A 24,966-nucleotide genomic window follows, 5' to 3' on the forward strand; every position below is an offset into this window, starting at 1 on the left:
ATACCTTCTTCACGGTAGATGGCAGGTGCTCACGGTGAGCAGTAAGATGCCCAAGAGGAGCTCCTGGGGTTTTAAAGCAACAAGAAAATCTTGGTGCGTCTTTTTAAAATTTTCTACAATAATATTTATACGCATATCTAACAACGTGTTCGATAGACCACAAGACAAACAAAAAAATAAATAATAATTAAATTTAAAAAAAAGAAGAAGACGAATTCCCGCAGTTCTGTGGGAGTCAGTTGATCATATTATTAGTGCTGAAAGGCTGAACCGAGAGTTTGAATGTCACATTTTTTAACTTTTGGAGAAGATGCTTACTGGTTTTGGCTACATACATACTTTTTAGAATAATACAACACCAAATATGGACTTTAAATGCAATAAAGCACTGGCAAATAATTTCAGTGTAATTATTTAGGTGTACCATGATTATATCAGTAATATGAACTTGACATCTCCAATTCACAATTCCTTTTCCTCTTTCAAGAATTAAATAAATGACAAAATATTTAAATCTACGTTAAAAGAAAACAAGTGTCAAAAGCAGATTATTCATATATAAACAGTTTATTTTATCCTTTTCACAACCATCTACACATTTAGGCACTCTTTACAGGGTAAGACAACTATCTAAGTCAACATTGCACTTTTAAACAATTTTCTGAGTAGCTTCCCAGCATTGTTGTTAAAATCAAATGGTGGGTGGTAAATATTGAATGGTTAACATGACAAGCACATCTCACATGACACTCTTGAAGGAGCATAAACTAAAGAGCAAATTACTTGAGTTTTAATTGCACCCAGTTCACCATATTTTTGTATTTACACTACAAATAAAGAAATGACATTAACTTAGACACTATTTATCATAATAATAAATACAAAATTACATACACCAAAATATATATACAAAAAACTGATTAACATCCAACAGTGCACAAATATGACAGCATCTTTGATGAAATTTCTAACTCACTTTAGTCAGTGTGCCATCATTGTAGGCCAGAAATATCTCAATCCTTTTTTCGATCACTGAAAGTTTCATGTATCAGCATCTTCACTCAAAAGAAGCCTCAACAGGGTAAAGCTACATAAATCAGACACTTACTACTAGTATGAGATGTCAAGGCATGGAAAATTGTAGCCAGTTCATAAAGGTATTAACAGCCAGACAGGTAAAACTGACCACTAATTCCCCTCCATTTTTCTGACACAGAACACCAGGAATGCAGACATCCATGATACCACAAGCCCTAGTTCCAGGAAATGGAATCTGTTCTGAACTGATGGAGCACTGTATTGCAAAGCAAAGCAAACAGAGCAAAGCATGACATCTGCCACACTATAGTGGAAACTTTTAAGTCCTTAATTCATTATTTTTTCATGGACTGCAATTAATACTTAATGTCATGACTTTATTGGCTGTAGCTTGATTTTCCCACTACTAAAACAGAAGTCAAAGTCAGGGTTCAGTCTTTGTCCACACTAGTAAGCTTAGGAGGCTTTGGAGGCACTGGTGTAGTGTTTGATGGGCGGATGAGTGGTGGCGGTTGCTGCAGAATTGGGCGGTTATTTGATCTGTAAAATAAAAAGTTGACATCAATTTTAATACAGGTATTCAACCAACAAGGTCATAACACTTCACAAAATGAAATCTACTTCAAGCATTCAACTAAGATAACATTTGAACGATATCCACAAATGACAAATGAACCCTCTTCTTGATAAATTTAATACTCACAAATACTTATTACCTGTTTTGCTACAGAACTTTTTAAAATTAAAATTTAGAAAAGTAAATACCTGGCTGGTTGTTGCAAGTAGGTGGATTTTACTGGGCTCTGACCCTGCTTCAGCAATGGTGGAGGGGCACCAACATTTGAACCTACACTTGGAGCAGTTTGCTTGTCATCTTCCAACTCCATCTGAAAGGAATGTTGAATAATTTATATGCGTCTATCACTGAAAAATAAAAATTAAACAGAAACCCAGTTGCTCTTTTGTGAAACTTAAGAAAGACAGACAATGATGTGTAAATATAAGGAAGTAATTTTCTTTTTGGTAATCAGATTTGCTTTGTTGAGTTAGGTTTTACCTAATGGCAGTTCAGGATCTCACACTTTCAAAATTCAGTGTCTTTTTTTTTAATATGCAATCTTCAAAATTTCATACCTTTTCTTCAACACCATTCAAATCCTCCTCATATTTTGTTCCATCAGATCCATGCTCCTTCTCGTACTCTGCTAACACCTCATCCAAGTTGTATCTTCTTCGGAAATTGATGAAAAATGTACGCACATGTGCTTCAGTTTTGTTGCCAATGGTCTCCGCTATTGCTCTGAAATTCTTGCCATATTTTCTTACTCCTGAAAATAAATGTCAAAATGAAGACTAGAACATTTGGAAAAGTTTGAAACATATTCTTTCTTGATGAAACAGAATTTAGAATCTGCAATCAAAAGTGACCAAGTATAAAATATATACCTTGAACAGCCAACAGTAATTCTTCGTTTGTCCATCTGGCATTAATCCGCTGATTCCCCTCTGGTATTCGCAGGTCATCGATTCCACCTATGGTCTTGTGTTTTTGTAGGCTCAACATCTGCTTATTATTCTGCACCTAAAAAATTAATAAACACCATAATTAATCTTTGTGAAACAGCAAAAAGTCAATTAATACAAGTGTTCAGGTGAACAATAACCACTCATTTTCTTGAGATGTAATGACAACACCTAAAAAATATCCAACATTTATCTTTACTATGCCCACACTAACCTGTCGCTTCAGACTAACAAGTTCAGCTTCCAAATTCTTCAACAGGGCATCTCCTTGTCCTGCTGGTCCTGTGGCCAAGGCAATAAGGTCATCTTGCTCCAGGTACATGCCTCTAGGTGGCTTTCTTTTGTTCTTGTAAGGATGGTGACGACTTTGGAGGTCACGCTTACCCATAGCAGTACGCATCACTCCTGTTCTCCTGATAAAGATAAATAAATGACAATATAATGAAAAAATTAATAGTTCAAAATAAATTAGGAGAATTTGACCATGTGAAAAAAGATAATAATATGGTTATAATAATTTATTAGTAATAATTGATACTTTATAACTGTAGAATCTGAAGACTGCTTTGAAGAAACCCCAGGTGACCAGACTTACCTCCAGTACTGATAGCAGGAGCTGCACAGATTTCCTTTAGGTGTGGAATGTAATTGTGTGCAGGTTATTTCACAGTTAGTACAAATTGTTTTGCCATCAGCAGAGACTGTAGTCTTCTAAAATATCAAAAATAAACAAATGAAATAGCAATACACATAAACATTGATGTTATGTGAACATTTAGATTCTATGTGACCTTGTTTTTTTTCAATTAAAAAAATAAGGATTTAAAGAGATATATATGTCAAAAAATTGCATGTATCATCTCAATTTATTTGACCAAATATACTCCACCTTAAACTTATACTCACCCCATTTTCTTTATTCTTTTCAAAATCACTATCACTGCTGCTGCCTAGATCCTCATCACTAAAGAAGGTAATAATATAACTATTCATTTAACAAAACAAAAGTCAAATCTCACAACATAAAATGACATTTAGGGTGGTCTTCAATTTAATATGTATGCAGTGTATATATATATATATATAATGCTTATTCATTTCGTACAAAGTCAAATCTTAAAAACTGAATATGATTAACCAATAATGAAAATTAAAATGACTCCTCAAAGTTATCATTGCAATAAAGTAAAAAGATAAGAATGCATAATGTACCTGTCATCTCTATGGTTGGCTAGTTTACGGGCTTGTCTGTCCATCAGACTAGTGCGTGATCTGGTTTTCTTCCAAGAATAATAGTACTTCACCAAACTGGCAATAGATTTATCAGGCAACTGGAAAGACAGAAATTATCTTTAAAAACCATCATGTCACCTGGGTTGAAAATTTATTTTATTAACAATTTCATTTAGGTTTAAAAATAATAGTACAAATAAGAATTAGTATTAGTGAGAATTAGTATTATAAAGAATAGTATTTTTTTACAATACAAAAGAATCAAAATATTGCAGAAAAGATTTACCATTTGTCTTATTCTGTGAAAGCTCTTCCCATGGAAGCTAAATGCTTGTTCAAACAGCACTTTATCTTCCACTGTCCACTCATCAGGGAAGGGTGTGAAGTTGGCTAAGTCAGCAAGAGCCTTGTCAACCACGTGTTTATGCCAGAACAACATACCAAGAGCCTAGAAGACAAATGTTTATAATGTTTTACAATTAATAAAATTTAAATAACTGCAAACATAATGATTATTTACACTATTGGCAACATGTGGTTGAAACTGTCATAATTTCTATTTTATAACAAAATATGGAAAATATTATAATTTTTAATTGAAAATATGATCTAGTTCACCCAACAGCACTTACCAAATGAAAATATCTTGGTTATCAATTATATTTGCAATCATCTAATACACAAAATTTAAGTTAAAAATCAATTACAGCCACCTACTTGCTCTGTATTGTATCCATGCTTTTCCTTAGCAATATGGATATACTCATCAACTGAAAAAAAATCATTTATGCAGGTTTATTATTGGTTCAAAAATATGTTGGTAATTATGATCAACTTTCCCAGTAAATTCAACATTAAACCATGAAAACTTTTGGCATCCGTGTGATTCACCAGGTTGTTAAATTACATTGTGTTATGTGACCAGATGGAAGATTTGTAACCAAAAGCTGAAAGGCAACCAGGAAATATCACGCCCTGCTTTATGCAGACCATCTACCATTAACACTGTCAGAAATATAAACCTGATGAAAATTGTGGAAATGTGGAAATGCCTTATCTGCCTCAACTAAGCTATGAAAATGGGTGAAATACATGCCTGACTCCAATGATGTTTTACTTCATAACTGGATTACCTTTGCTATCCAGAACATCTTGATTTGGGGACCAAACCAGCATGGCGCCTTCTGGGCGACTTTCTTGTTTGTAAGCATCTGAAACATAGAAAATACTAAATTTATAAAAAGAAATAAAAAACCTATATGGTTTCTCTTTTTTGTGCAGTAAAATCAATAAATTTAATATAAGTTTTTAAAAAAGAAAAAGGTTTGAACTGCTGTCAAAAATAATAAACAGTATAAAAAGATATAAATGAGTAAAATTAACAAGATTTTAGTTGCCTAGACTTGTTGGTTAATCCTAAATTGACAAAAAATATCTGCTGGGGGGGGGGGGGGGGACGCGGGGCAGGATTCTTACCAAAAACAATTTTGCAATGGACATATAAGAGCTATAGCATCAGTGTAACTTTAACTGCAGTGATAAGAGTGCACTAGACGCACAGAAAATAGCACTGATTTTATATGACCTTGAAAACAAACATTCATTGTTGACCACACCAAGGTCAAGTTAGTCCAAGTCACATTAAAGCGAAAAGGATGGTATGATTTGAGTTGGCATTCATTTTTTTCTCCCATTTCTTTTTTTTTTTTTTTCTTTTTTTGAGGAACAGCTTTGTCTGTAACAATATAGTAGCTAGTTACATCATACAATTAATGTCATGACATATTACATGTTATGTTTAATATAAATAAATGGAACTCTCTTCTTGACTACTGCTTACTATGGTTGCACTGAGGCTTAGTACGATGAAGCAGTAAACAACATAACAGGCACCAATGGTGGCAGTTACCAAAGATGAGATTTTTCTAAATACTTCAATATAAATATTAATAATCTTTAGGCAAATTTTATTTTCAATTTTAATTTCACATAAAAATCTATTTTAAAATGACTTGATAAATTCAGATACTTTCCCTTTCTTTTTAATTTAACCAATCCTAATTAATACTCTAATTCACAAAAAAATCAAACATAAATATTTAACACCTGATGTTAATCAGAAAATGAATCAAAGACCAATTAAGGATGTAAATTTCAATTAACATATCAAAATGTTTGTACCTTAAATAGGCTGAACATTGTAATTATTACTAATCGCTCTTGCAAATTTGCAAAATAATCTAAATTCCAAACTGGCCGCTAGGGGCTGCTATAAGTTAAATTACCTGGGTTGTATTGTACTATATTAGCTTGAAACTCTTCTCCAATTCGCATGCCATTATCTGAAAAACAAAACAGTTTAACTGTGATGACCTCTTATGACACGTAAAAATTATGTTCAATCAAGAAAGGGTAGAATATCACATTTGCGCCAAACGCGAAAAAACATTAACCGCGAAATTTAAAGCACCTTGATCTGAATCCTCAGCGGCGCTGCTGTCGTCATCATTGAAATTGCCATTCGGGCTTGGACCTCTTGATCGCCTGCCGTTTCTCAATTCTTCACTTTGTCGATCTGCCATTACCATGTTCTATTGGCAAACGTTCTCCTATATTTTTCGCGCACTTGTTGAAGATTTGCTTGTCGTTTAAGAAAGAAAATCAAACTTTTTTGTGAGCCGCTAGCTTTGTTCTGCACCTGCGGCGTACACCGATTACCATTACTACGCTTAATCATATAGTTCGGTGATATTTTGTGCAATTCACTACATATGAGTGTTTTTCGCTGTTTGTTTAATGTGGTTAGATATATTACATAGATTCGGTTTCTTTACTCACTTTTCATGAATATTTAAGTCTTAGATATAGTATTGAGTCGGCACGTATTCCAAGCGGAAGGATATTTTCTAACACAAATTGTGAAAATAAGAACAAAATTGTAAATCGGAAAAATCACCAATGATTCTGTATATTATTATGAATATACAACAAATAAAGTATCTGTTTTCTTGTTTGGACGTATTACTGACACATTTGTATATTATACGATAGCAGTTTATGGCAAATTGTCCAAATATCTGACAAAATTGCTGTTAACACTAAAAGAATATGAATTTACTGTTTGGGTAGACTGAGGGATCACCATACAAATACAGTTTTGTAACGTCTGAATTTAAGGTTTTAAAGGATTCGCCGCTGAAAGATTGTAATATCTTGTAACTAAACACAAAACAGTAAACCTTAGTCATCTGTATATAAAATATTGGAAAGATCCCAATTTTGATAATAAGAATAATATGGCAAACGTGTGAAGTAAAAACTCTTACGAGCTTCCGTATAATTTTCAAGACAAGCCAGAGACAAAATGTTAAGCTTTGTAGTTTAACGTTAAATTGACCCATGGGCACTCTTTTTTGTTTTTGAATTGATTGATGACTTTATATATCGATAAATAAACACCAAACAAAACAGTTTTTAATGTGCGTATTTAAGATAGGTCTGTCTTGGAAAATCATCTGCGTAATCAAACACTTTTTCGCAGAATTTTCCTTTGCAGTAGCCAGAGTAAATCATATGCAAACCTTCTTGTATTCTTTTCGTTTAACTATTAATGGACTGAGCAGTGATTCAATATGTGAAGATAACTCTGATATATTATCAATGCATGTTTGCTCCTAGTTGTATATTTTTAGCAAGATTTATTCACAAAATGTCCAAAACGCAGAATTTTGTCAATGAATGCATTCAATTTTTAAGTGACATTGTGCATGTACCTAATTAAGGTTTTAACCAAACTATATATACATGATAAACTGCTTCTTGTTTAACTCACCTGAGAACAAGTAATATTTTTATCATATTTAAAAAGATAAATACTACTGGTATGAATAAAATGTTGCAAATAAAATCAAATTTACCATCCCTGACAAAACTTGCAGCCAATCAACCACTTTGAGTTTTACATCACACATGATCTAGAAGTCATGCTGTGAGAGAATTGAGCATGACTGGATGGGTAATTTGAATAAAAACTGACCCATGGGTTAAGGTTTTTTTTTTAAATTCCCACTGTTACAGTTATTTAAAGCTTCTGTCAGGCAAGGAAGAATTGAATTAAGATTTAATTAAAATAACATATAATCCCAGGAAAATGAGTAAAATGCATTTTTGGCGAAAGATCCTAAAATGTGGATCTGTAAACATTAATATGGCACATTATGTCTCAGTTTAGTAATAAATACTTGCAATTGGTATTCTATACCTCAATCCAATTTTGGTCAATGCATGCATGTACAACAAACTTATCCTACAAACAACTAAAAAGCATACATGAATTAGAGTAAAATGTGAAGAACTGAATTCAATTTTTTTCTCACAATTTTATTTTTTCTTTTTCTTAAATAATTTAAAGCTTTAAACTTCATTTACAAGCTTTTTGTGCAATTCCACACTAATAACCAGTAATCAAACCATCAACAAAAATAAAGATAGTTAAACTTTAATTGATAAGTTAGAACAACAATATAAAGAGGTTCCTTTTAAAGTCTAATAACATACATCATTTTTCACATTTGTCTAAAAATCATTTTGTTAACATATGGCATAGTCAATAAAAGTTAATATATAATAGATTATTTATTTTATTAATTTTTTCATAGGTCAAAAAAGTTCACTTTTGTCCACAAACATGGCAGTATGTTAACTTGGCAACAGTGATGTTTCATCATCCTCATTATTCTTCAAAGAAAACATCAGGTACCAAATGGTCTCTATTACAGGAGTCTAAAGATCTCTCAAGGTCTACACTTTCTGAAAAGCTGTTGTTGCTAGATAAATCTTCACTTTCATTGTCTATATCTGGTACAGGTAGTTCTGGCAACTGGTGATCAAAGGTCACTGGGGTGGATGCTGATGGTATTTCATGAAAGAAACTTTCCTCCATAAATTCTTCAATTTCTACATCATCAGAGTTGAAAAATCCAAAGTCAACTTCATCAGTGTCTTCTTCATAATTTTCCTCATCTGAATCCATGCTTACTCTAGATAGATTTTCACCGATACTGTTTATGTCATCTGGTGGTTCATCCAGTCCACATTGATCACTTCCTACACTTGTGCTGGTCGAGGTATTCTCAATGTTATGAACATGAGATATATCACTGATGCTTCCATCTGTCTGAGGAACAGAAACCGATTTTTCTTTAATAAATTCAGACACATTATAATCTGTATACACTATGGAATTTTCTCCATATTCTGTAGTGAAGTTTGCAGCATCAAGAGGATCCTCACTGCAATAAATCAACCCTAGTTCTAAGTCTGATTGAGATAGAGATTCATCACAGTTAAGAACAGTGTTTAAATCCGGGACAGAATCCCCATTGCAATCACACAAGTCCATGATGCAACCATACTCAAAGTTATCTCTAATGTCCTGCTCATCTTGTATGAAAGACAAAATGCCTTCACTAGCACAGCAGAGATTTTTAGACGTTGGGCGGTTATCTAGATAGTCTATGAATCTTGCCACTGTTTCCATGCTAATTAAGCTGAAAAAGAAATAAATAGGTAAAATCTACAGTACATAGAAGTGGCTAGAATAAGATAGATCTAAGAACCACTATACTTGTTTCGTTGGTCCTAAATTAGATCAGAATTTAACACAATACAATTAATGTTACTGATTAATACAGTTAATGCATGAAAATGGGATAAGTTCCTAAAGTCCTAATTTGCCAATACTATTTAAAAGATGGGGCCGTAGCAAAAATACAAAGGTTCATTAGTCAGAAGGTTTGATTATCCCAATTAATGCATAAAAAAGTTTATAGTGTGCAGGGTACTGGTAATAAAGTAAATTTCATCAGAGGCACATGCATACAATTTTTTAGACCAGTGAACCATTAGACTATTGCTAAGGCGCCCCATTACATTATTCCTTGTAGATTCCGATTAATTTATTAAATTTAAATTATCTCCGATTTTTTTTTTTTTTTCATTTTTATGGTATGACACAGAAAATCAACAAGTGTTGACAAAGTCACCTTATCAAATAAATTCTTAAGATTTACAAAATTTTAATGGACTAATAAAACAGTTTGAAATCAACATATTCTGTACCATTATTACTTCGGTTTTAACTTTAGATAATAAGATTGACATAATAGTCTTGGGGTTCAAATCAACCCCCAAATTTACAACAAAATTATGTACATGTAGGTCTAGAAATATATTTTAAAAAATTATACCAGTAAAAGTCTTAGATAAATGGAATATGATTCTGCTTACCTAATCAGGAAAAAGTCTTCAAAGGGCAACTTGTCGGAAAAAAAGCAAAAGTTTTCCCTTGCACTGTATTTCCTGGTACTCACCAAAAGTTCTGTTTTTCCCGCTACAGACGAGTTCATTCTAGATAGGGTATTGCGTTTTTAGCTAAAACGTAAAAAGTATTCTTTTCACGAGCTCAGCGTGTTGTTAGATATGTTACACGAGTAGATGGATTAAAAATTTACAAAGATTCATCGTGTGATTTTACTCTGAAAGCATTGTCACTAACTAAACTGGCAAACAAGGATTGAATAGTCTACCCCCCTCATCCTCCAGTTGATATTGCCCAAATACAATCCTGTAGGAGGCGATGCAATCGGAGAAACCATCATGGCGGGGCCACGAGAAGTCGGCTTTGGCTGACAAATTGCTATCCATTAGAAGCATAATTTACTTGACGATTCAGGTTACTGTTCCATCAGTTAAGTGTATAGTTCCATCACCGAGCAGGTAAAGATACTTACTTTGCTTACTGGCATTTTGTTTTCGCCAGAAAATCATGCTGAAAGTGCTTTGCATCGAGTTTTCACGACACTGTCGTCGTGTCGATAGATAGCATTTTCTTTTCTTTGGCTTCAATTACTAAATTTTTAGTTCTTTGAGTTTGACTCTGTCTATGATATGATACCAGTGACAGTGATATTGATATTGTTATTATTTGCAAATAAAAATGATGCGATATAAACAGAAAGCTTGCCCAAATAAATAGCTGAACTAAATTGAATAATTGTATCCAGTATAGTGAAAAGTAACGGTAACACACTTCAGTTGCTCACTTTACAGGCAAGTAGATTAAGAAAAATGTGGCATGAAGCAAGAAAACAAGAAAAGAAGATCAGGGGGTTGATGGTGGATTACAGAAAGAGGGCAGAAAGAAGAAGAGAATATTATGAAAAAATTGTAAGAGTTGAATATGGGATGTTCACCTGTTCTCAACCACTATTATTTTCAAAAATACACACAAACACAATCCTTCTCTGGCTGCTAACTTATTCAGCTGACAATATATTTAGAAAGTTGTGACATTTTTAAATACTTTAAGGGTTAAGAATGAACTATTTTATATATAGAGATAAAAATATTACATTGAGAGAATTTGCTAAGTAAAATAAAAGTATATTTATTTATTTCCAGAAAGCAGATCCTACAATCTTCCTTCGTGTGTATGGAAGACCTGTAAAGATACATTTAGAGCCAGCAGTGGCATATGCCGCAGAGAGCCCACAGAGCATGTAAGGATGTCTGGTGTATGATCTTGTATATGTTATGTTTTTAATTATATGGTCCTTAAACATTTTAAATTAAGTTTAAAGCAACATCTGTTAATTTAATGTGACAGATTTTAGTGGTTTGATTTAAATGGAGTCGCATATTTCTTGTAAGTAATAAAAGTGAATTTTAATTTGAAAACAGGATGCCATGGCAGGGGGACCAAAATAATCTCATTGACAGATTTGATGTTCGTGCTCATTTGGACATAATTCCTCATGTTATTCGAGAAGAATCCCCAGAGTAAGTTCATTTGATAAGCATCTAAGGGTAGAGTTGATTTTCATTAAAGAAATCATTTTCAAGAAAGAGAAAAGCATAAATAATTCTATTTAAAACATGTTGTTATTATTATTATTATTATTATTATTATTATTATTATTATTATTATTATGTTTTTAACTTTTATGGAAAAGTTCCACACACATGTCCAAATTGTGTTATCAGACATAGATTCATTGATATTTATTTCAGACCTTCAATCCCAGAAGATGAGGAAGAACGGTCCTGTAATTATGAAAGATATAGAACCATGGTGCAAAATGAATGTTCAGGCTGTAAGTAAGATGTTTTCTATGTAGCAGGAATAAAGGTTTTATCTTTGCTTTTACATTAAAATTACATAATTTTAAATTTGTGGTATTCAGTGTCAATGGTACTTTAAATAGTCTGGTAAAGTTTGAATAATATCTGTCATATATTTCTTTTGGATGTGTTTTATTAGTAAGAAAAACTCTTTGTAGTTTTCTGCAGTGGCATTTCTCTTCAAAGTGTCGAGTGCACCTTACTGCTAATATTATATAAATACTTTTAATTAATACCTCAATCTAATCTTTTGATACGTAGTGACAGAGGAGCAGTGTTTACAGCAGATTGCTATTGAAGAGCAATTTTATGATGTACAGATTACTCAGCAAAGGAAGGGGCTGACTGAAGAAGAGAAAAAAAGGTAAAAGCACTTTACATGCTAGTGGCATAAAGCATAGAAAAAAAGTTTTGCATATGTGCATGTTCTAAAATAATTATTTGAAAGAGTGTCATTCACTGCTTAATTGACAATTTTAAACTTTGATGTCTAGCAATCCTAAGAAGGCAGCAATTGGTTACACATATGAAGATGCTCCACCTCCACCAGAAGAAGAGGAAAACAGTGATCAAGAAAGTGACATATCAGTAGATCCAGAGGATCAAGATTTAGGTGAGACTCTGCATGTGTCAATAAGTACTGTAATATTTTATTAATAGAAGTAGGACATCTTTATGTAGAGCAAAGATCTTTCTGATTGCTAATGAAAATGAGTTAAGTACCTTACAAATAATATTTGACATTAAAGTAATTCAAAATCTCACTTTTGTGTAGGGTATGTGATTGTCTTTTATAAAGGCAGGTGGTACATCTTCCATGTCATTCTTCTTTAAATTTACAGATATAGCACTTGATGTGAATTCTTTAACTCCTGACCAGATACAACTCCTGAACAAGTGTGCTGCTACCTATGGCATGCAGACTGATGATTTCATAGAGTGAGTTATATGCATTTAGAAAAGATGGATTGTAATAGAAACTATACTTATAGGACGGGTGTAATGAAAACTTAAAGCAGTTATAAACTAGAGTAATGTGGGTTGTCTAATGTAAATGTAATTTACTTTTATTGACTTTTTAATCATGAATATTTTCAGAATGTTAATGAAAGATAAGGATGAAGAAGAAGAATTGAAAATGGCAAAACTTTTAGAAGAAGAGAAAGCACAATTTTCAGTAAGTAGTTAATAATTTTTTGTGTGCATGTATTTTGTGATGTGTAGGGTTCATGTAAGTTTTAATTTGAGTTTTATTCGCTTTCATGGAATTTTGATAATGATTTGGAAAATATTAACTAAATGAGAAGTAAGAAATTAATATATCCTCCAAAGTGCTTTGATAAACTATTCATGACTTAAGATGTTGGAGTTTAATATGAGAGATTAATTTTTTTATTTACAGGGTAGAAAATCACGCAGAGAAAGAAGAGCATTTAAAGAGAAAAAACTTAAGGACAGAAAATTTAGTCCTCCTAGGTATGTATGCTTATGAAGCAATTGTTTTAACATTCTTAGGATGCATGTATCTATGTCTAGATTTACTGTTTATTACATATGTTAGTTATGTATGTATAAGCATCAACTTAACATGTGGTCTTTGTTTTAGTTACGCGGCTAGGAAAAGTCCAACATATGAGGCAATGAGGTGAGTTTCATCATCATATTCTACATTTTACTTATCTGCGAATAACTATTTTAGCTATCTGCACTCAAAACATGGTATATGATAAATTAATGAATTTATGATTGTAATTTTGGGGAAAAACAACTCTGTATCAGTTGCACATTCTTTACATTGTGTTTTCAGGTCATCTTCATCACGCTCAAGGTCAAGGTCACCAGATGCAAGTCCCAAAATGACCTTTATCACCAGTTTTGGGGGTGGTAGTTCAGATGAAGAGACAGGACCAAAGGTGCATGGACCGAGTCTCCCTCCTCTATTAACTTCTGAATCACGGGGACCCTCGTGGTCGGTGTCTTTTTAATTTCTATTTAAGATAGATATCAAAAATTGAGATGATAATATGTTACTACATCAAACAGTTTTACATAGTACAGAAGTTGTTGTTTCTGTAGTGAAGAATTTGGCTTCTTCTTTAAACTGGATTGAGATAGGTGCTTAATGGAGAAAGCGAGGTTGGGTAAGTGAATAGAATTATGTAGAGATCAAATGATCCTTGAAAAACGTGGATATATTTATAAGATGTCATTCAGAACAGTGGACTGACAGATCTGCGGATCAAATATGGCCGACCCACTTGAATGCTTGTTGCATAATCCCTGCGGGGATTCTATTTAGTGTCTAATGGGGAATTAAACGACAAGCTTTCAAGCAGGTTGCTATATGACTTTGAATGGATTTAGAGATGAATCTGTGTTTATTTTTGTAAAAATGTGCACATGGTTAAAATTGTCTAACATGCACTATAAAATATTTAATATCGATGTATCTTGTTATATGCTGCACAACATTAAATGAATATCTTACTGTCTTTCAGGCCCGACAAGCCTAGGTTGAAAAAAAGTACATCAAAATCACCAACTAAATCAAGAAGGATCAGGTCAGACAGCAGATCTCGATCAAGATCAAGATTCACGTCTAGCAGCAGAAGTTCCAAAAGCAGATCTAGAAGTAGGTCAAGAAAAAGTTCTAGATCAAGGTCTTCTAGAAGTCGGAGTAGATCCTCCAGATCCTCAAGGTCAAGGTCGAAATCTAGGTATCACAGATCTAGATCAAGGTCAAGATCAAGAAGGAAGAGGGCTTCCTCTTCAAGGTATTATGTTTTAGATTTTTAGTCCAAATGATTTCATTTTATATCACATAAAGGCTTTATGCTGTTTTTTGGCATGTCATCATGGTACTGTAGTATGTATTTTTATGTTCAGTCGAAGAAATTTTATTAATGATGTTCCAACACATATAAACATTTTTGTTTTTTACAACTGCAAATTTGAATTATTTGATACAGGTCAAGGTCTAGATCTTCCTCCCCAACTAAGAAAAAGGTCCAAAAGCCAGTGATTAAAAGTTATAGACGCCCAAGTCTTTCTTCCAATGACAGTATTGGATCAGACACAGAAAAAGAAGAGAAAAGTGAAAAAGATGACAAGGGTTACAAGAAAAGGTAAGGGGGGGGGGTAAAAACTGGCATTGTATGGCATTAATACATCTGTAATTTGTAATAAATCTGTAATACATCTGTAATGAAAGTGAATATTAAAGTGTCTCAAATATAAATAAATGACAACTACAGCTATTCATTTTAGGAATTTAACTGAGGCATTGCTTGGTGCAATTTGTTAAGTCGATCTTTTTTTAATGGAACATGCCTCTTTGTTTCAGGTTGGAACCAATAATAGGGGATGGTAAAAGTGCAGCTGCATCCAAAGTCAGTAAGAACCTCAATATATTTCTATTAAACTCTTTCACTCAGGGACATGGGTGCTTTTATCATAGAATATTTCAGAAGAAACCAGTCATGGTTCTAATTGAGTTTCTCCTTCTTGAGTTGAGTGTTAATGTCTGTATACAGATAATATAGATTTGTTTTTTGAGTTGGAATCACTGTCAGTAGTTGATAATGGGTATGAAATGGCTGTTTCTTTTCCTCTTGATACCAAATGTGGCAGTTACAAAATGAAGGTCTTTTGATAGTTTCAGACAAACCTTACCCCACAAGAAAAGTTGAAAAGGAAGATGCAGGCAGCTTTAAACAAACAATGTAAGTATGAAAAGAATAATGTGTGGATTATTGTTCTAAACAGAAGATTGGGGTATTAATAGCATATCTAGATATATCAAGTTTGAAAAAGTTTATATTATTGATTATTATTATTTGCAGACAAAGCAGACAAAAAAGCTGAAGCACAGAAGCAAGAAAAGCAGGTTCAAGAACAAATGGTATGCAATACATGTAAAGTTCAATTCCATGATAAATTTAGATTATTTTAACTTGGAAATTTGTGTTCCTGATTCTACTTTGCAACTTTTCACATGTTGTTATAGTCAGAATGATTACTCAGCAGATATTTTCTTCAAATTTAGAATCGAGAAGATGAGATTCGTGCAAGAATGATAGAATTGCGACGCAAAGAAAGGGAGAGACGCCATAGAGAACGGGAAGTAGAAGAAAAGCATAGTAAATCGAGCAGATGGGATCGAAACTGGACTCGAAGTCGCAGTAGGTCAAGGTCAAGATCCAGATCCCAGTCTAAATCACACCAAAGAAATCGGAAACATAGAAGGTGATAATAAAGCAATGAAAATTGTTGTGGTGTTCAGTCATTAAATCATGCAAAGATTGATTGTAAGCATACTTTTGGGAAAACTTTTGTATGATAATTGTGTTTGTTGAATGTATAATTATAAAACTGATAATTTGGTTTGAAACAATGCAAATCATAAAACTGGTAAACAGATGTGTTTTTCTGTTCTCAGATCAAGATCAAGATCGCGGTCATCACCTAAACCAAGATCTGGTTCCAGAGCACAGCGAAGTGAAAAACGTTATGGAAGAGAGTCACGTTATTAGATTAAGACTTTTAAGTAGATTTGTTGGCATAAATTGTAACAAAGGTCCTAATTTAATTACAAACATTTATTTTTCCAGTCAAATATATTTCATACAGTGTAAGACAAAAATCAAATAACTTGTTACAAATGTCGAAATAATCTAGATAATTCAACAATACAGGTAAAAGATTCCTCAAATTAAAAAAGAGATAAAGGAGAATGCCGGGTATAAATTTTCAAAAAATCTGGACATTAATTATTGACAAGCAAGAATTGACACTTTAATTGGTTAAAGCTCTTTCATATCTTACAGCTAGTAAATTAACTTTTTTGATTGAAGCACTTCAACCCACTAAATTATGAACTATACACACATTGTGAGTCAGATTATACAGAAATAAATTGACAGTGTTAATGTTAAATACAAGGTGGAATGTATCCCAGTTTGTAAGTGTACCCATGTGCAGACAAAAAAATGTCTGGAATTGAAGAAATAAAGGCAATATTATTTAAGGTGTAAGATATGTCAATGTTAATAAAGAGGGTGCAACTTCTGTCTTCATATCTAAGAAGCAAGTTGTAAAGTCACGAATGAAATGTGTCAATGGACTTATTTTTAGAATTCCAAAAGTCTTGTTAAAATGCCAATTAGTAAAGCAATATTGCAGTAATTATATTATGAGTTTTGTTAAGCATTTCAGGAAAATCAATATCCTGGTAAAACTAAAAGATTCAACAGGCATAAATTCTATTACAGGTGTCGGAAAATTTTTCAGTAAAGTAAAAGATTGTCTATATTGTTTCTTTTGATTAAAATTTAACTTAATTATAATTTTCACCTTGCAGTCTTGACTTCCCCTAAAATTCAATTCAAATACATTTAAAAACTATTATAATTTGAAATCTAATTTAAAACCCACACCTCTATGAAATTTTTAAATTGTGCTCAATGAGAGAAATTAGTTTCTGTTAATTCAGATATGTAAATACACTGGACCCGTTTTAATATCAGCATCACTTAAAAATGGCAAAAGGAGTCTGCTGTCACCAGGTCATTTCAGGTTCTTGGCCAAAAAAAGATGACATTTCTTGGAACTATTGTAAACCAGTGACTTCATCTAGCATGGCCTAACATCCCATTCCAGAAGATTACAAACCTTGCATTGCATTACTGTAAAATTACACAAATGAAGAGGTTTAAAGGATGATTGGCTTCTATCTACAAAATGCAATAAGAGGTCTGGTAAACCATGTGTACTCGTAACAGTATCTTTAAAACAAATATTTCTAAAAGTTTGGACTTTCCTTAAAGAAAAACCCAGCTCTTTTGGAATATAAAAGTCTGCTCCCGTTTCCAAGCCTGACTCCATACAAATGATTATTAACTGCTCTTCCAAAGTCTACATCAGTTGGTTTCACAATGCCACCTTCAGCAAGAGCCATCATCAAAACAATATCTCTGAACAGAGATGGTGGGATGTTTGCTTGTTGTACTGTGTCAAATTCATTCCTCAGGTTTCCGCTGAAATAGCCCAAGTCCGTGTCCTTTGTTTCAGTTAATGTTTCCTGAAACGGTTCAGAACAAAGCAAAAACCTTGTCAATTTTTTACAAATTAAAATCAATATAAATATTAAACAAATTCAGGTAATAAAATTGTAATTAATATTCTTAGAATTTGATCATCTTTATGAGATAAAGATTTAGTCTACATGTGGACATTGTAAGAGCACACCTTATTAACAGGTTGTTCTTCAACTGGACTTGTTTTTTCTTCTTCTGCATTCAAAGGTCCAATATTTTCACTTGCCATTGTCAGATTGATTTTTGTAGATGATACTTTGTTAAAGGGTTTTGGGGCCGCTATAACAAGTTCTTTCTCCCTTCTAGCTTTGGCGCGCCTGTTTTGGAACCACGTTGTGACAAATTCTGTGTTTTTGCCTATTTCCTTTGCCAGCAGCGCTTTACTACCCCTTGAAGGCCAATGGTCACGCTTGTAAAGTTGGTTCAGCTTTTGTAATTCACAAGGCGTTATTATGGACCGTTTCCTTCTTTTCCTTAGCTGAATTCCAGTCAGTACGTCGTCTGCTGGCATGTGGTCGGCCATTTTGTTAAACCAAATGCGCGCAAGTGCTTGTTTGGCGGAAAAAAGCTATGTGTTATCGCGAAATATGTTAAATTATTGATAATAAATTAAACCATGAAAGTAACTGAAGGATAAAGCTTTGACAAACACCTTACATTTACATAGACCATGTCAAAGTATTTAAATGAATTTTACAGTGTATTCACGCGCGTTAGCTTCAATTTACCTACGGACGGGTTTCGTTTTCTCTCAGGTTGCTACGTTGATCAAAGTAAAAAAATGGCAAAACGAATGCGTATTAAATAAGTAAAATTAAGATGATTTAATGTTTGATTTAAGTAATATCCCTTTGTTACTGAAATTGCTCAAGCTTGAAAAAGTAGGTTAATCATCGCGAGTTCTGATCACCTTACATAATGAGGTCAAGACACAAGATGGCAGCTTCCTGTGCAGTTTGTATGGCGATCAAAATACCATTGTAAAACGCTGGTATTACAAAGTGAACGTGATTTGTAGATTTAAACACGTGGGCATATGGTATATGTGGAAAGATGAACCAATATATGTGCAGTTTTCAGAGCTTGTTCTTCCGGGCAAATGTCGAAACTTGAATGCCTCAACTGTCAACAATGTGGATTTGTCTTATGACACAACAAGGTTGTCAGTGTCACAAGAACCTTGATCAGTGAGAAGCGTCATACACCAAAATATGGAAAGAACAGTACTAAGAAGAAGTTGGGATAGGTTTATGGTTGCACCCACCGACAATTTGAACCACCTGGTAAGTTGAGGTGAATTCATTGGCTTGGTGATTTAAAGTCCATACATGTACAGTACAGTATATAGCCTTCACCTTACATGCTGTGATGGTTCATTTGACTAGCGCTAGATCTACATCAGTCTAAAACAGTTTGACTCTTTATCTTTGTACAGAGGTTTATCGTTTTGAATTACATTGTCTATGTTACTGTTGTATGAACCAATGTATTAGGGAACTGGTGGGTCAATTTGAACTTTGTTTTAAAACAAACTCTCGAGGTGATTTCCAACCAGTGAACTCTCTTGATCTCTGTCAGACCACTGAAACTTTGGACTTTTGAACCAAAATGTTATTTGTGAAACTTGAGCTTTTCTCCATCTTTTTGTTGTTGTTGTCATTGATTTTTGAAACAATAAATTATTGAACCAGTGGCCAAGCATCCAGACTGGTGGGATTCAAACTCAGTACAGTATGACCAGGCACCAATTTCGCTATCTCACAATTAACACAGACACGGAAACAGATGATGAATAATATGCAGCATATATTTATATTTATATGGTTATAAAAGCTTAGTGTGTTATGATGACATAGTGATCTTAAGGTTATTATATTTACTAGTGTGATCAAATGAGAGTACTATATTACACTACAAATGTATGCTTTCTGTCACATTTTGATAAGTTGTTTACATCTTGTTAGAATAATTAAAGCAGAAAACAACTTGTCGTCTTTCACAAGACAGGATTTTTTTTTGTCACCTGACCTAATCTAGCTGTGCTATGTGACAGTTAACATGTGTTTACCTGCACTGCACATTATCATATCAGCAATGTAGCTAAAAAGCAGAAATTGCTTTGTTCTAATTAAGTTGCTACGTACCAGTATAATTCAAATAATAAGGCTTTGAGTTTGATATTAGTCAAGTTGAAAAATGGTCCCGTTTCCTTTTTTCAGTTTTCCTTACCTTTCTACTTTTTTGTGTGATTTTAAAAATTGAATGTACCTTCAAGGTATATATTTATACATTTTGTGATATCCAAAACTGGATTTTCTTTTTTTTTTTATCAGTTTTCCTTGCCTTTCTACTTGTTGTGTGATTTTAAAAACTGAATGCAACCATATGATTTCAACTACATATAGTATAACTGTATTAAACTACCACAGTGTTAATTTCTGAATCATTATTTACCCTAAAAGGGATATTTGCACAGATATTAATTTCGTTTCTGCTTACTATATACTTCCTTTGCCTAGCAGGAGGCAAGAAAGGAGATACATTTTAAAGCCACTTTATGCTACCAGATAGATTCATTTCAGGTGTGTCTTGACATGTGGATTTTATTTGTGTTGTTTAAAATTCTGGTGCTAATAATTTATATACATTACTATTAAGGTATTTACTCTCGTTTCATTTGTATCTTTAAGTTATGACTCGTTATATTAATGTGACATGGTAATGGTTTTACCTTTTTTTTTACCACATTTGATGGTATAAGCTGTATTAGATCAAACCTAATCGCAGTATATAATGTTATATCAACATGACAATAGGATTATCTGCTGATCATCAGATTAATCAGTTAAAATGATACACTTTAGACTTTTAAAAACCCATGATAAGTTCAGTGAGGCCAGTGTTTCTGTTAAACAGTTTTGATTACATGCTATGCATTATAGATGTCATAGGGATTTATAGTTTAATGTGGCTTTTCAAGAGAAATGCTGTCTTCGTGTTGAGACATCTCTAACGCAATCAGTGCAACTGTCAGGTTTGAGATTATTTTCATAGTACATGGATTTGTTTATTTACATCTTCAAGTGCCATCTTAAAACTTGTTAACAAACACATGAACATTGATTAATATTAATGAATTAAATTTTCAGATATTCATTCATTGTAAATTCTTCTGGCTCACTTGGCTGTTGCCTAATTACATCTAACAAATACTTGTATTTAAGCAGATAAGTTGAAATACTGTAGATATACTGCATATAGTTCACCGTACATATACAGCAGGTAGATACATTTGATCAATTTGAATGAAGCATTATCTGATTAAATCTACAAAGTTTCGATAATGGAAGGCTATTTTATGGCCACAAGGTCACTATTAAATGTTGATTTAAAGGTAGAACCATGAAGATTATTGCAGTTTTATTACCACTTTCTCACATTGATCACCCAGGTTGACATATATTCCCTGGAACTGAGGACCTCCTGACCATCTTACAGGTCTATACAATAATAAATTGCTGCAATCTTAGAGATCTGTATAAATGTCTTGATCTACACTTCTGCGCTCTTTTAGTATCGTGCAATATATATTTCTTCAGTTGTTAAGTCTACCCTCCAAGGCTTTTATGCTATTTAATTTTATGCTAAATATTTTAAATACTGAAATCATGAATGAATGAAATTTTGTCAGACTGATATGTCTTTCCTTATAAAATATATCCCTGTCTTCATTTTTCATTAGGAATGACTTGTTAACCCTTTTTTTCAGTAATGTAAGCTGTTATCATCTTGGGAAACTTGTCTGGAGAATTTTCTACTCATGAATCAGGTTTCAGGGTGTCTATGCATCATTTGTTCAAAACGTGAATTTTCATGAATAACTGAGTGCATTTCAAAGTTCATCATATTGTGTGTAACTGTGAAATGGGGAAATTTGATATTCAACCAAAGCAAGGGATATTTACTTGTATGTCTATTCTAGATTTTCATTATAATCAAGGATGGTTTATTGTTTATGAATATTTTATTTCAGTTATTTTGATAGTTCAACAGGTTTGTTCTAAACAACTAAAGATAAGACTGACATTATTAAAAATTGTTCAATGTTGCAGTAATTAAGAATTTATTCTTTGGAACAAGATTATGTTGAGATGTGGTACATATATATATGAATGAACTTACTTATTTAACTAGAGGCAGTTTAGGGCTCCTTGAGGATGGTACAGACATTATCATGTGCATGTATAAAAGTTTGTAATCGTGTTAGAGTTGACATCATTGCCTCGGGATATGTCTCATGACGATTTCTGTTACATGAGATGTGCAAAAATAGATAAATCATATACTAGTGCTTTCAATGACTTTAAATTTTTTTATTTTTTTTAAAATTAAAATTCATATTAAAAACCAAAATTTAAAGGGTTTTTTAATTTTTGTTGCAAAAGAGGTCTTTTATCAGCTTTGAAAACTATCAGAATTGTTTTTATGATGGATTTTGGTAGTAATGGTCTCATCATTATCTAGTTAAAGGCATCTAGAAATTTTCATGATTTATAGCATAATGTTTAGTACATCGCATCCCCAGTATAGAAACATGCCACATGGTCAGAAAGCACATTTGGTTATTATGTACAGTCGGGAACATCATGATTGTCTGTTCTCGATGTATTGCAGAGGTAAAAAATACTGAAAGACTTGTATATATATATATAATTATACAAAATTAATGTACCTGACACATTTGAAGTGTTATTTTCGTGTATGTTCTGGTAATATTGGTTTTTATTTTTCTTTCAGCTGCGATCATCATGCCTGGATCAATTTTTGAAACTGTATTTGAAGGAACTGTACAGCCAAGAAGAGACAGGCATAACCAAGAGTTCTTTGAAGTTTAGGTAAAATGAGGACTTCTGACTTGGATCATATGTAAAGCTTTGTCTGTTTTAAGATTTGTTTTTGAATAAGATGTAATATTTTGTTTTAGAACTTACCTATTTAGTTGCTCACATTAGCACATTATTTCTCAAATGCTACAGCTATGATGCTATATTTACTGAAGGAAATAGAAATTGCACTTGGTTGTTTGTTTTTGTTTTTGTTTTTCTTTATGCTATTGATTTTGATTAGATTTTTCACTTGGTTGTGCATAAATTTCAAGACTAATTTTATAAGCCAGTAACTCTTTAGTTATAAAGAACCCATAAGATTTTGTAGTGATGGAGTTTAAATGTTAACCCCATTAATGTTTAGCACCTTACATTTATCAGGCAAGTGACCGAGAAAGATAAAATCTTATAAATACAGGTATATAACAAGAATTTTATTATACAAGTATAAAGATTGTAATTTTTTTGAGAACTCAAAACTTTTCAAACCTTATATTGTTAGCAACCATCCATCAAGATTACTTTGGGGCTATCAAAAAGTTGGATAGATTCAGATTAAAAGTTGCTTAAGTTTTTCAATTGATGTACGTTTTATATTAACCTCTCTCTCTCTCTCTGTTGCTTGCTTGCTACTATAGATCTGGCATAACTCTTTATCTAGTTATGTCAACAGATTGATACCCTTAAGATATAATAGTGGGCCACAGGGTAATGTATCACATATCAGATATATATAGGAAGGAGAGGACTGTGGTGCTGAATCAAGTCTCCTTAACTTCAAATTCTTTAACATGGATAGGTATTTTGATATATTTTTCTTTTCAAAGAATCCATACTATAGGTTAAGCACAGTCATATGAGTGAAATTTATTTGATTTTTCTCATAGATGGCTAAGATGCCAAAGATTGGCTGCACACAATGCAGTGCCTGAGGGCTATCATAAGATGTGAGGGGGATAGGCTTTTCCCTGTCCTTGAACCCCTGAGGGATTTAGAACTAGGATATGTAGTGAACTGGATCTGTGTGTGCTACATGTAAATAGAGATTTGCTTATACATATATAACATGTCTTTTACTGTATTTCCAGTGATATGCAGAGTGTTGGCAATGTTCTGGCGACAGAATTTATGGCTGATATTCAACGGCTTTGTAACAGCGCCAAGAGTGAGGACGATGCATCTGGAGTGGTGAATTACCTTTTAGAACAGAGAGGATGGATGTTGCTACAGGTCTTGCAACACATTGGTGTAAAGGTATTATTATTGTTTAGGAATGTTTAGTGCAAATTAATGAAAAAAAAGAATAATGACAGTTTTAATACTTGGTGTGATATGATTTTCTCTGTTTGTGAAATGTATAAAGCAAAATATTAGCTTGATTACACAAATGTTTTAGTTAGTGATCACATGTTGTCCTTAAATGTTGCACTGTCATTTACTGGTTCACCATTGGTTGGTTAATCATTAGCTAAACAGTGAGGACCTGAAAGCTGAAAGCTAGGGTGATGCCAGTGCTGCCTGGGCTCTTTATTTCCTTGTTTGTTTATCATTTCATGTGGTAATCACGCATTCAGTGTTGATGTTGGGATCAAAGTCAAGGACATTGAAGATTAGATTTTGAATATTCTGTATTGATTGTTACATATACAGTATGATATTTTTTGTATTACATTGGGTAATGCTTTGTTGTTGTTTTTTCAGTATTAAGTATATCTAATATAGTTTTTAAATAGACAATGTAGTTAGGGGAAAACACTATATATTACTCTTATCCTGCAGTTGGAATAGATTCTTACTGTGAGCCTATTAACATTCATTTTTGCCATTGTGTTTTTCATATTTTTTCAGAACCTTACATGTGGGGAAGAATTTGTCACTCTACTGGTATCCTTGCTCAATTTAACTTGTGGATTTCCAGTAGTAAAAAGAAAAGGAGATGCTCAAACTGGTAAAAAAAATGGCATAAACATTGTATTGAATTTTAAACTTTAAGTTTTGATAACAATAAT

At 32.8% G+C, this 24,966-nt stretch overlaps 5 protein-coding genes across 10 annotated transcripts in view; 2 read left to right on the forward strand and 3 right to left on the reverse strand.

Annotated features, from left to right (window-relative positions):
- Window positions 1–548: 548 nt before the first annotated feature.
- On the reverse strand, window positions 549–6,527 carry LOC106167622 (REST corepressor 3). The gene is made up of 13 exons (XM_013546458.3): window positions 6,266–6,527; window positions 6,081–6,137; window positions 4,929–5,006; window positions 4,513–4,565; window positions 4,082–4,243; window positions 3,775–3,893; window positions 3,469–3,526; window positions 3,158–3,273; window positions 2,777–2,975; window positions 2,485–2,620; window positions 2,173–2,366; window positions 1,804–1,925; window positions 549–1,578 (listed from the first exon to the last, which is right to left on the reverse strand). Exons 1-13 carry the CDS (start codon window positions 6,381–6,383, stop codon window positions 1,470–1,472), a joined length of 1,521 nt encoding a protein of 506 aa, XP_013401912.2. The 5' UTR covers window positions 6,384–6,527; the 3' UTR covers window positions 549–1,469.
- Window positions 6,528–8,154: 1,627 nt separating this feature from the next.
- Window positions 8,155–10,707, reverse strand: LOC106167597 (uncharacterized). 2 transcript variants are annotated; one of them, XM_087006793.1, is made up of 3 exons: window positions 10,587–10,707; window positions 10,084–10,227; window positions 8,155–9,344 (listed from the first exon to the last, which is right to left on the reverse strand). In XM_087006793.1, the coding sequence occupies exons 2-3, from the start codon at window positions 10,200–10,202 to the stop codon at window positions 8,528–8,530; spliced, it is 936 nt and encodes a 311-aa protein (XP_086862919.1). In that variant the 5' UTR covers window positions 10,203–10,227; window positions 10,587–10,707; the 3' UTR covers window positions 8,155–8,527. The 2 variants fall into 2 exon arrangements, with proteins under 2 accessions (XP_086862919.1, XP_013401854.2); XM_013546400.2 differs by lacking the exon at window positions 10,587–10,707 and having other exon boundaries at window positions 10,084–10,397.
- LOC106167621 (CLK4-associating serine/arginine rich protein) lies at window positions 10,409–17,009 on the forward strand. Of its 3 annotated transcripts, XM_013546455.2 has the most exons (19): window positions 10,409–10,572; window positions 10,906–11,022; window positions 11,257–11,354; window positions 11,536–11,634; window positions 11,866–11,948; window positions 12,238–12,340; window positions 12,471–12,589; window positions 12,819–12,915; window positions 13,075–13,153; window positions 13,379–13,452; window positions 13,583–13,621; window positions 13,784–13,945; window positions 14,475–14,750; window positions 14,946–15,101; window positions 15,320–15,365; window positions 15,632–15,698; window positions 15,819–15,877; window positions 16,022–16,221; window positions 16,415–17,009. In XM_013546455.2, exons 2-19 carry the CDS (start codon window positions 10,924–10,926, stop codon window positions 16,506–16,508), a joined length of 1,950 nt encoding a protein of 649 aa, XP_013401909.2. In that variant the 5' UTR covers window positions 10,409–10,572; window positions 10,906–10,923; the 3' UTR covers window positions 16,509–17,009. The 3 variants fall into 3 exon arrangements, with proteins under 3 accessions (XP_013401909.2, XP_013401911.2, XP_086862917.1); XM_013546457.2 differs by lacking the exon at window positions 16,415–17,009 and having other exon boundaries at window positions 15,320–15,369; window positions 16,022–16,194; XM_087006791.1 differs by lacking the exon at window positions 10,906–11,022 and having other exon boundaries at window positions 10,425–10,572.
- Window positions 17,010–17,156: 147 nt separating this feature from the next.
- LOC106167587 (uncharacterized) lies at window positions 17,157–18,754 on the reverse strand. Its single transcript, XM_013546390.2, has 2 exons — window positions 18,223–18,754; window positions 17,157–18,055 (listed from the first exon to the last, which is right to left on the reverse strand). The coding sequence occupies exons 1-2, from the start codon at window positions 18,592–18,594 to the stop codon at window positions 17,777–17,779; spliced, it is 651 nt and encodes a 216-aa protein (XP_013401844.1). The 5' UTR covers window positions 18,595–18,754; the 3' UTR covers window positions 17,157–17,776.
- A 238-nt stretch (window positions 18,755–18,992) lies between these two features.
- LOC106167585 (lysosomal-trafficking regulator-like) overlaps window positions 18,993–24,966 on the forward strand; it is a 47,867-nt gene continuing 41,893 nt past the window's right edge. Inside the window, exons 1-4 of one of the 3 annotated variants that reach the window (XM_087006788.1) lie at window positions 18,993–19,354; window positions 22,869–22,966; window positions 24,046–24,211; window positions 24,806–24,905. In XM_087006788.1, coding sequence (XP_086862914.1) covers window positions 19,283–19,354; window positions 22,869–22,966; window positions 24,046–24,211; window positions 24,806–24,905 — 436 coding nt within the window. In that variant the 5' untranslated portion in view covers window positions 18,993–19,282. Of the gene's footprint in view, window positions 19,355–22,526; window positions 22,748–22,868; window positions 22,967–23,675; window positions 23,757–24,045; window positions 24,212–24,805; window positions 24,906–24,966 lie in introns of those variants that run through there. The other 2 variants (XM_087006789.1, XM_087006790.1) reach the window with 2 other exon arrangements.

Source organism: Lingula anatina, chromosome 2 (assembly GCF_051362555.1).
Source record: "Lingula anatina isolate TDL-2025a chromosome 2, LinAna3.0, whole genome shotgun sequence".
In the NCBI taxonomy this organism is placed as follows: Eukaryota; Metazoa; Brachiopoda; class Lingulata; order Lingulida; family Lingulidae; genus Lingula; species Lingula anatina.

What these genes read in the sequence shown, in the direction of transcription:
- LOC106167587 (XM_013546390.2), bottom strand. Translation starts at nt 18,594, where the DNA reads ATGGCCGACCACATGCCAGCAGACGACGTACTGACTGGAATTCAGCTA. An exon ending in AAGAACAACCTGTTAATAAG is followed by an intron (nt 18,056 to 18,222) that starts GTGTGCTCTTAC and finishes GAACCGTTTCAG; the next exon opens with GAAACATTAACTGAAACAAA.
- LOC106167621 (XM_013546455.2), top strand. Translation starts at nt 10,924, where the DNA reads ATGTGGCATGAAGCAAGAAAACAAGAAAAGAAGATCAGGGGGTTGATG. An exon ending in AAGAGAAAGCACAATTTTCA is followed by an intron (nt 13,154 to 13,378) that starts GTAAGTAGTTAA and finishes TTTTATTTACAG; the next exon opens with GGTAGAAAATCACGCAGAGA. An exon ending in CCAACATATGAGGCAATGAG is followed by an intron (nt 13,622 to 13,783) that starts GTGAGTTTCATC and finishes TTGTGTTTTCAG; the next exon opens with GTCATCTTCATCACGCTCAA.
- LOC106167597 (XM_087006793.1), bottom strand. Translation starts at nt 10,202, where the DNA reads ATGAACTCGTCTGTAGCGGGAAAAACAGAACTTTTGGTGAGTACCAGG. An exon ending in GAAGACTTTTTCCTGATTAG is followed by an intron (nt 9,345 to 10,083) that starts GTAAGCAGAATC and finishes TTTCTTTTTCAG; the next exon opens with CTTAATTAGCATGGAAACAG.
- LOC106167622 (XM_013546458.3), bottom strand. Translation starts at nt 6,383, where the DNA reads ATGGTAATGGCAGATCGACAAAGTGAAGAATTGAGAAACGGCAGGCGA. An exon ending in GCCAACCATAGAGATGACAG is followed by an intron (nt 3,527 to 3,774) that starts GTACATTATGCA and finishes TACCTTCTTTAG; the next exon opens with TGATGAGGATCTAGGCAGCA. An exon ending in AAAAGAATAAAGAAAATGGG is followed by an intron (nt 3,274 to 3,468) that starts GTGAGTATAAGT and finishes TTGATATTTTAG; the next exon opens with AAGACTACAGTCTCTGCTGA.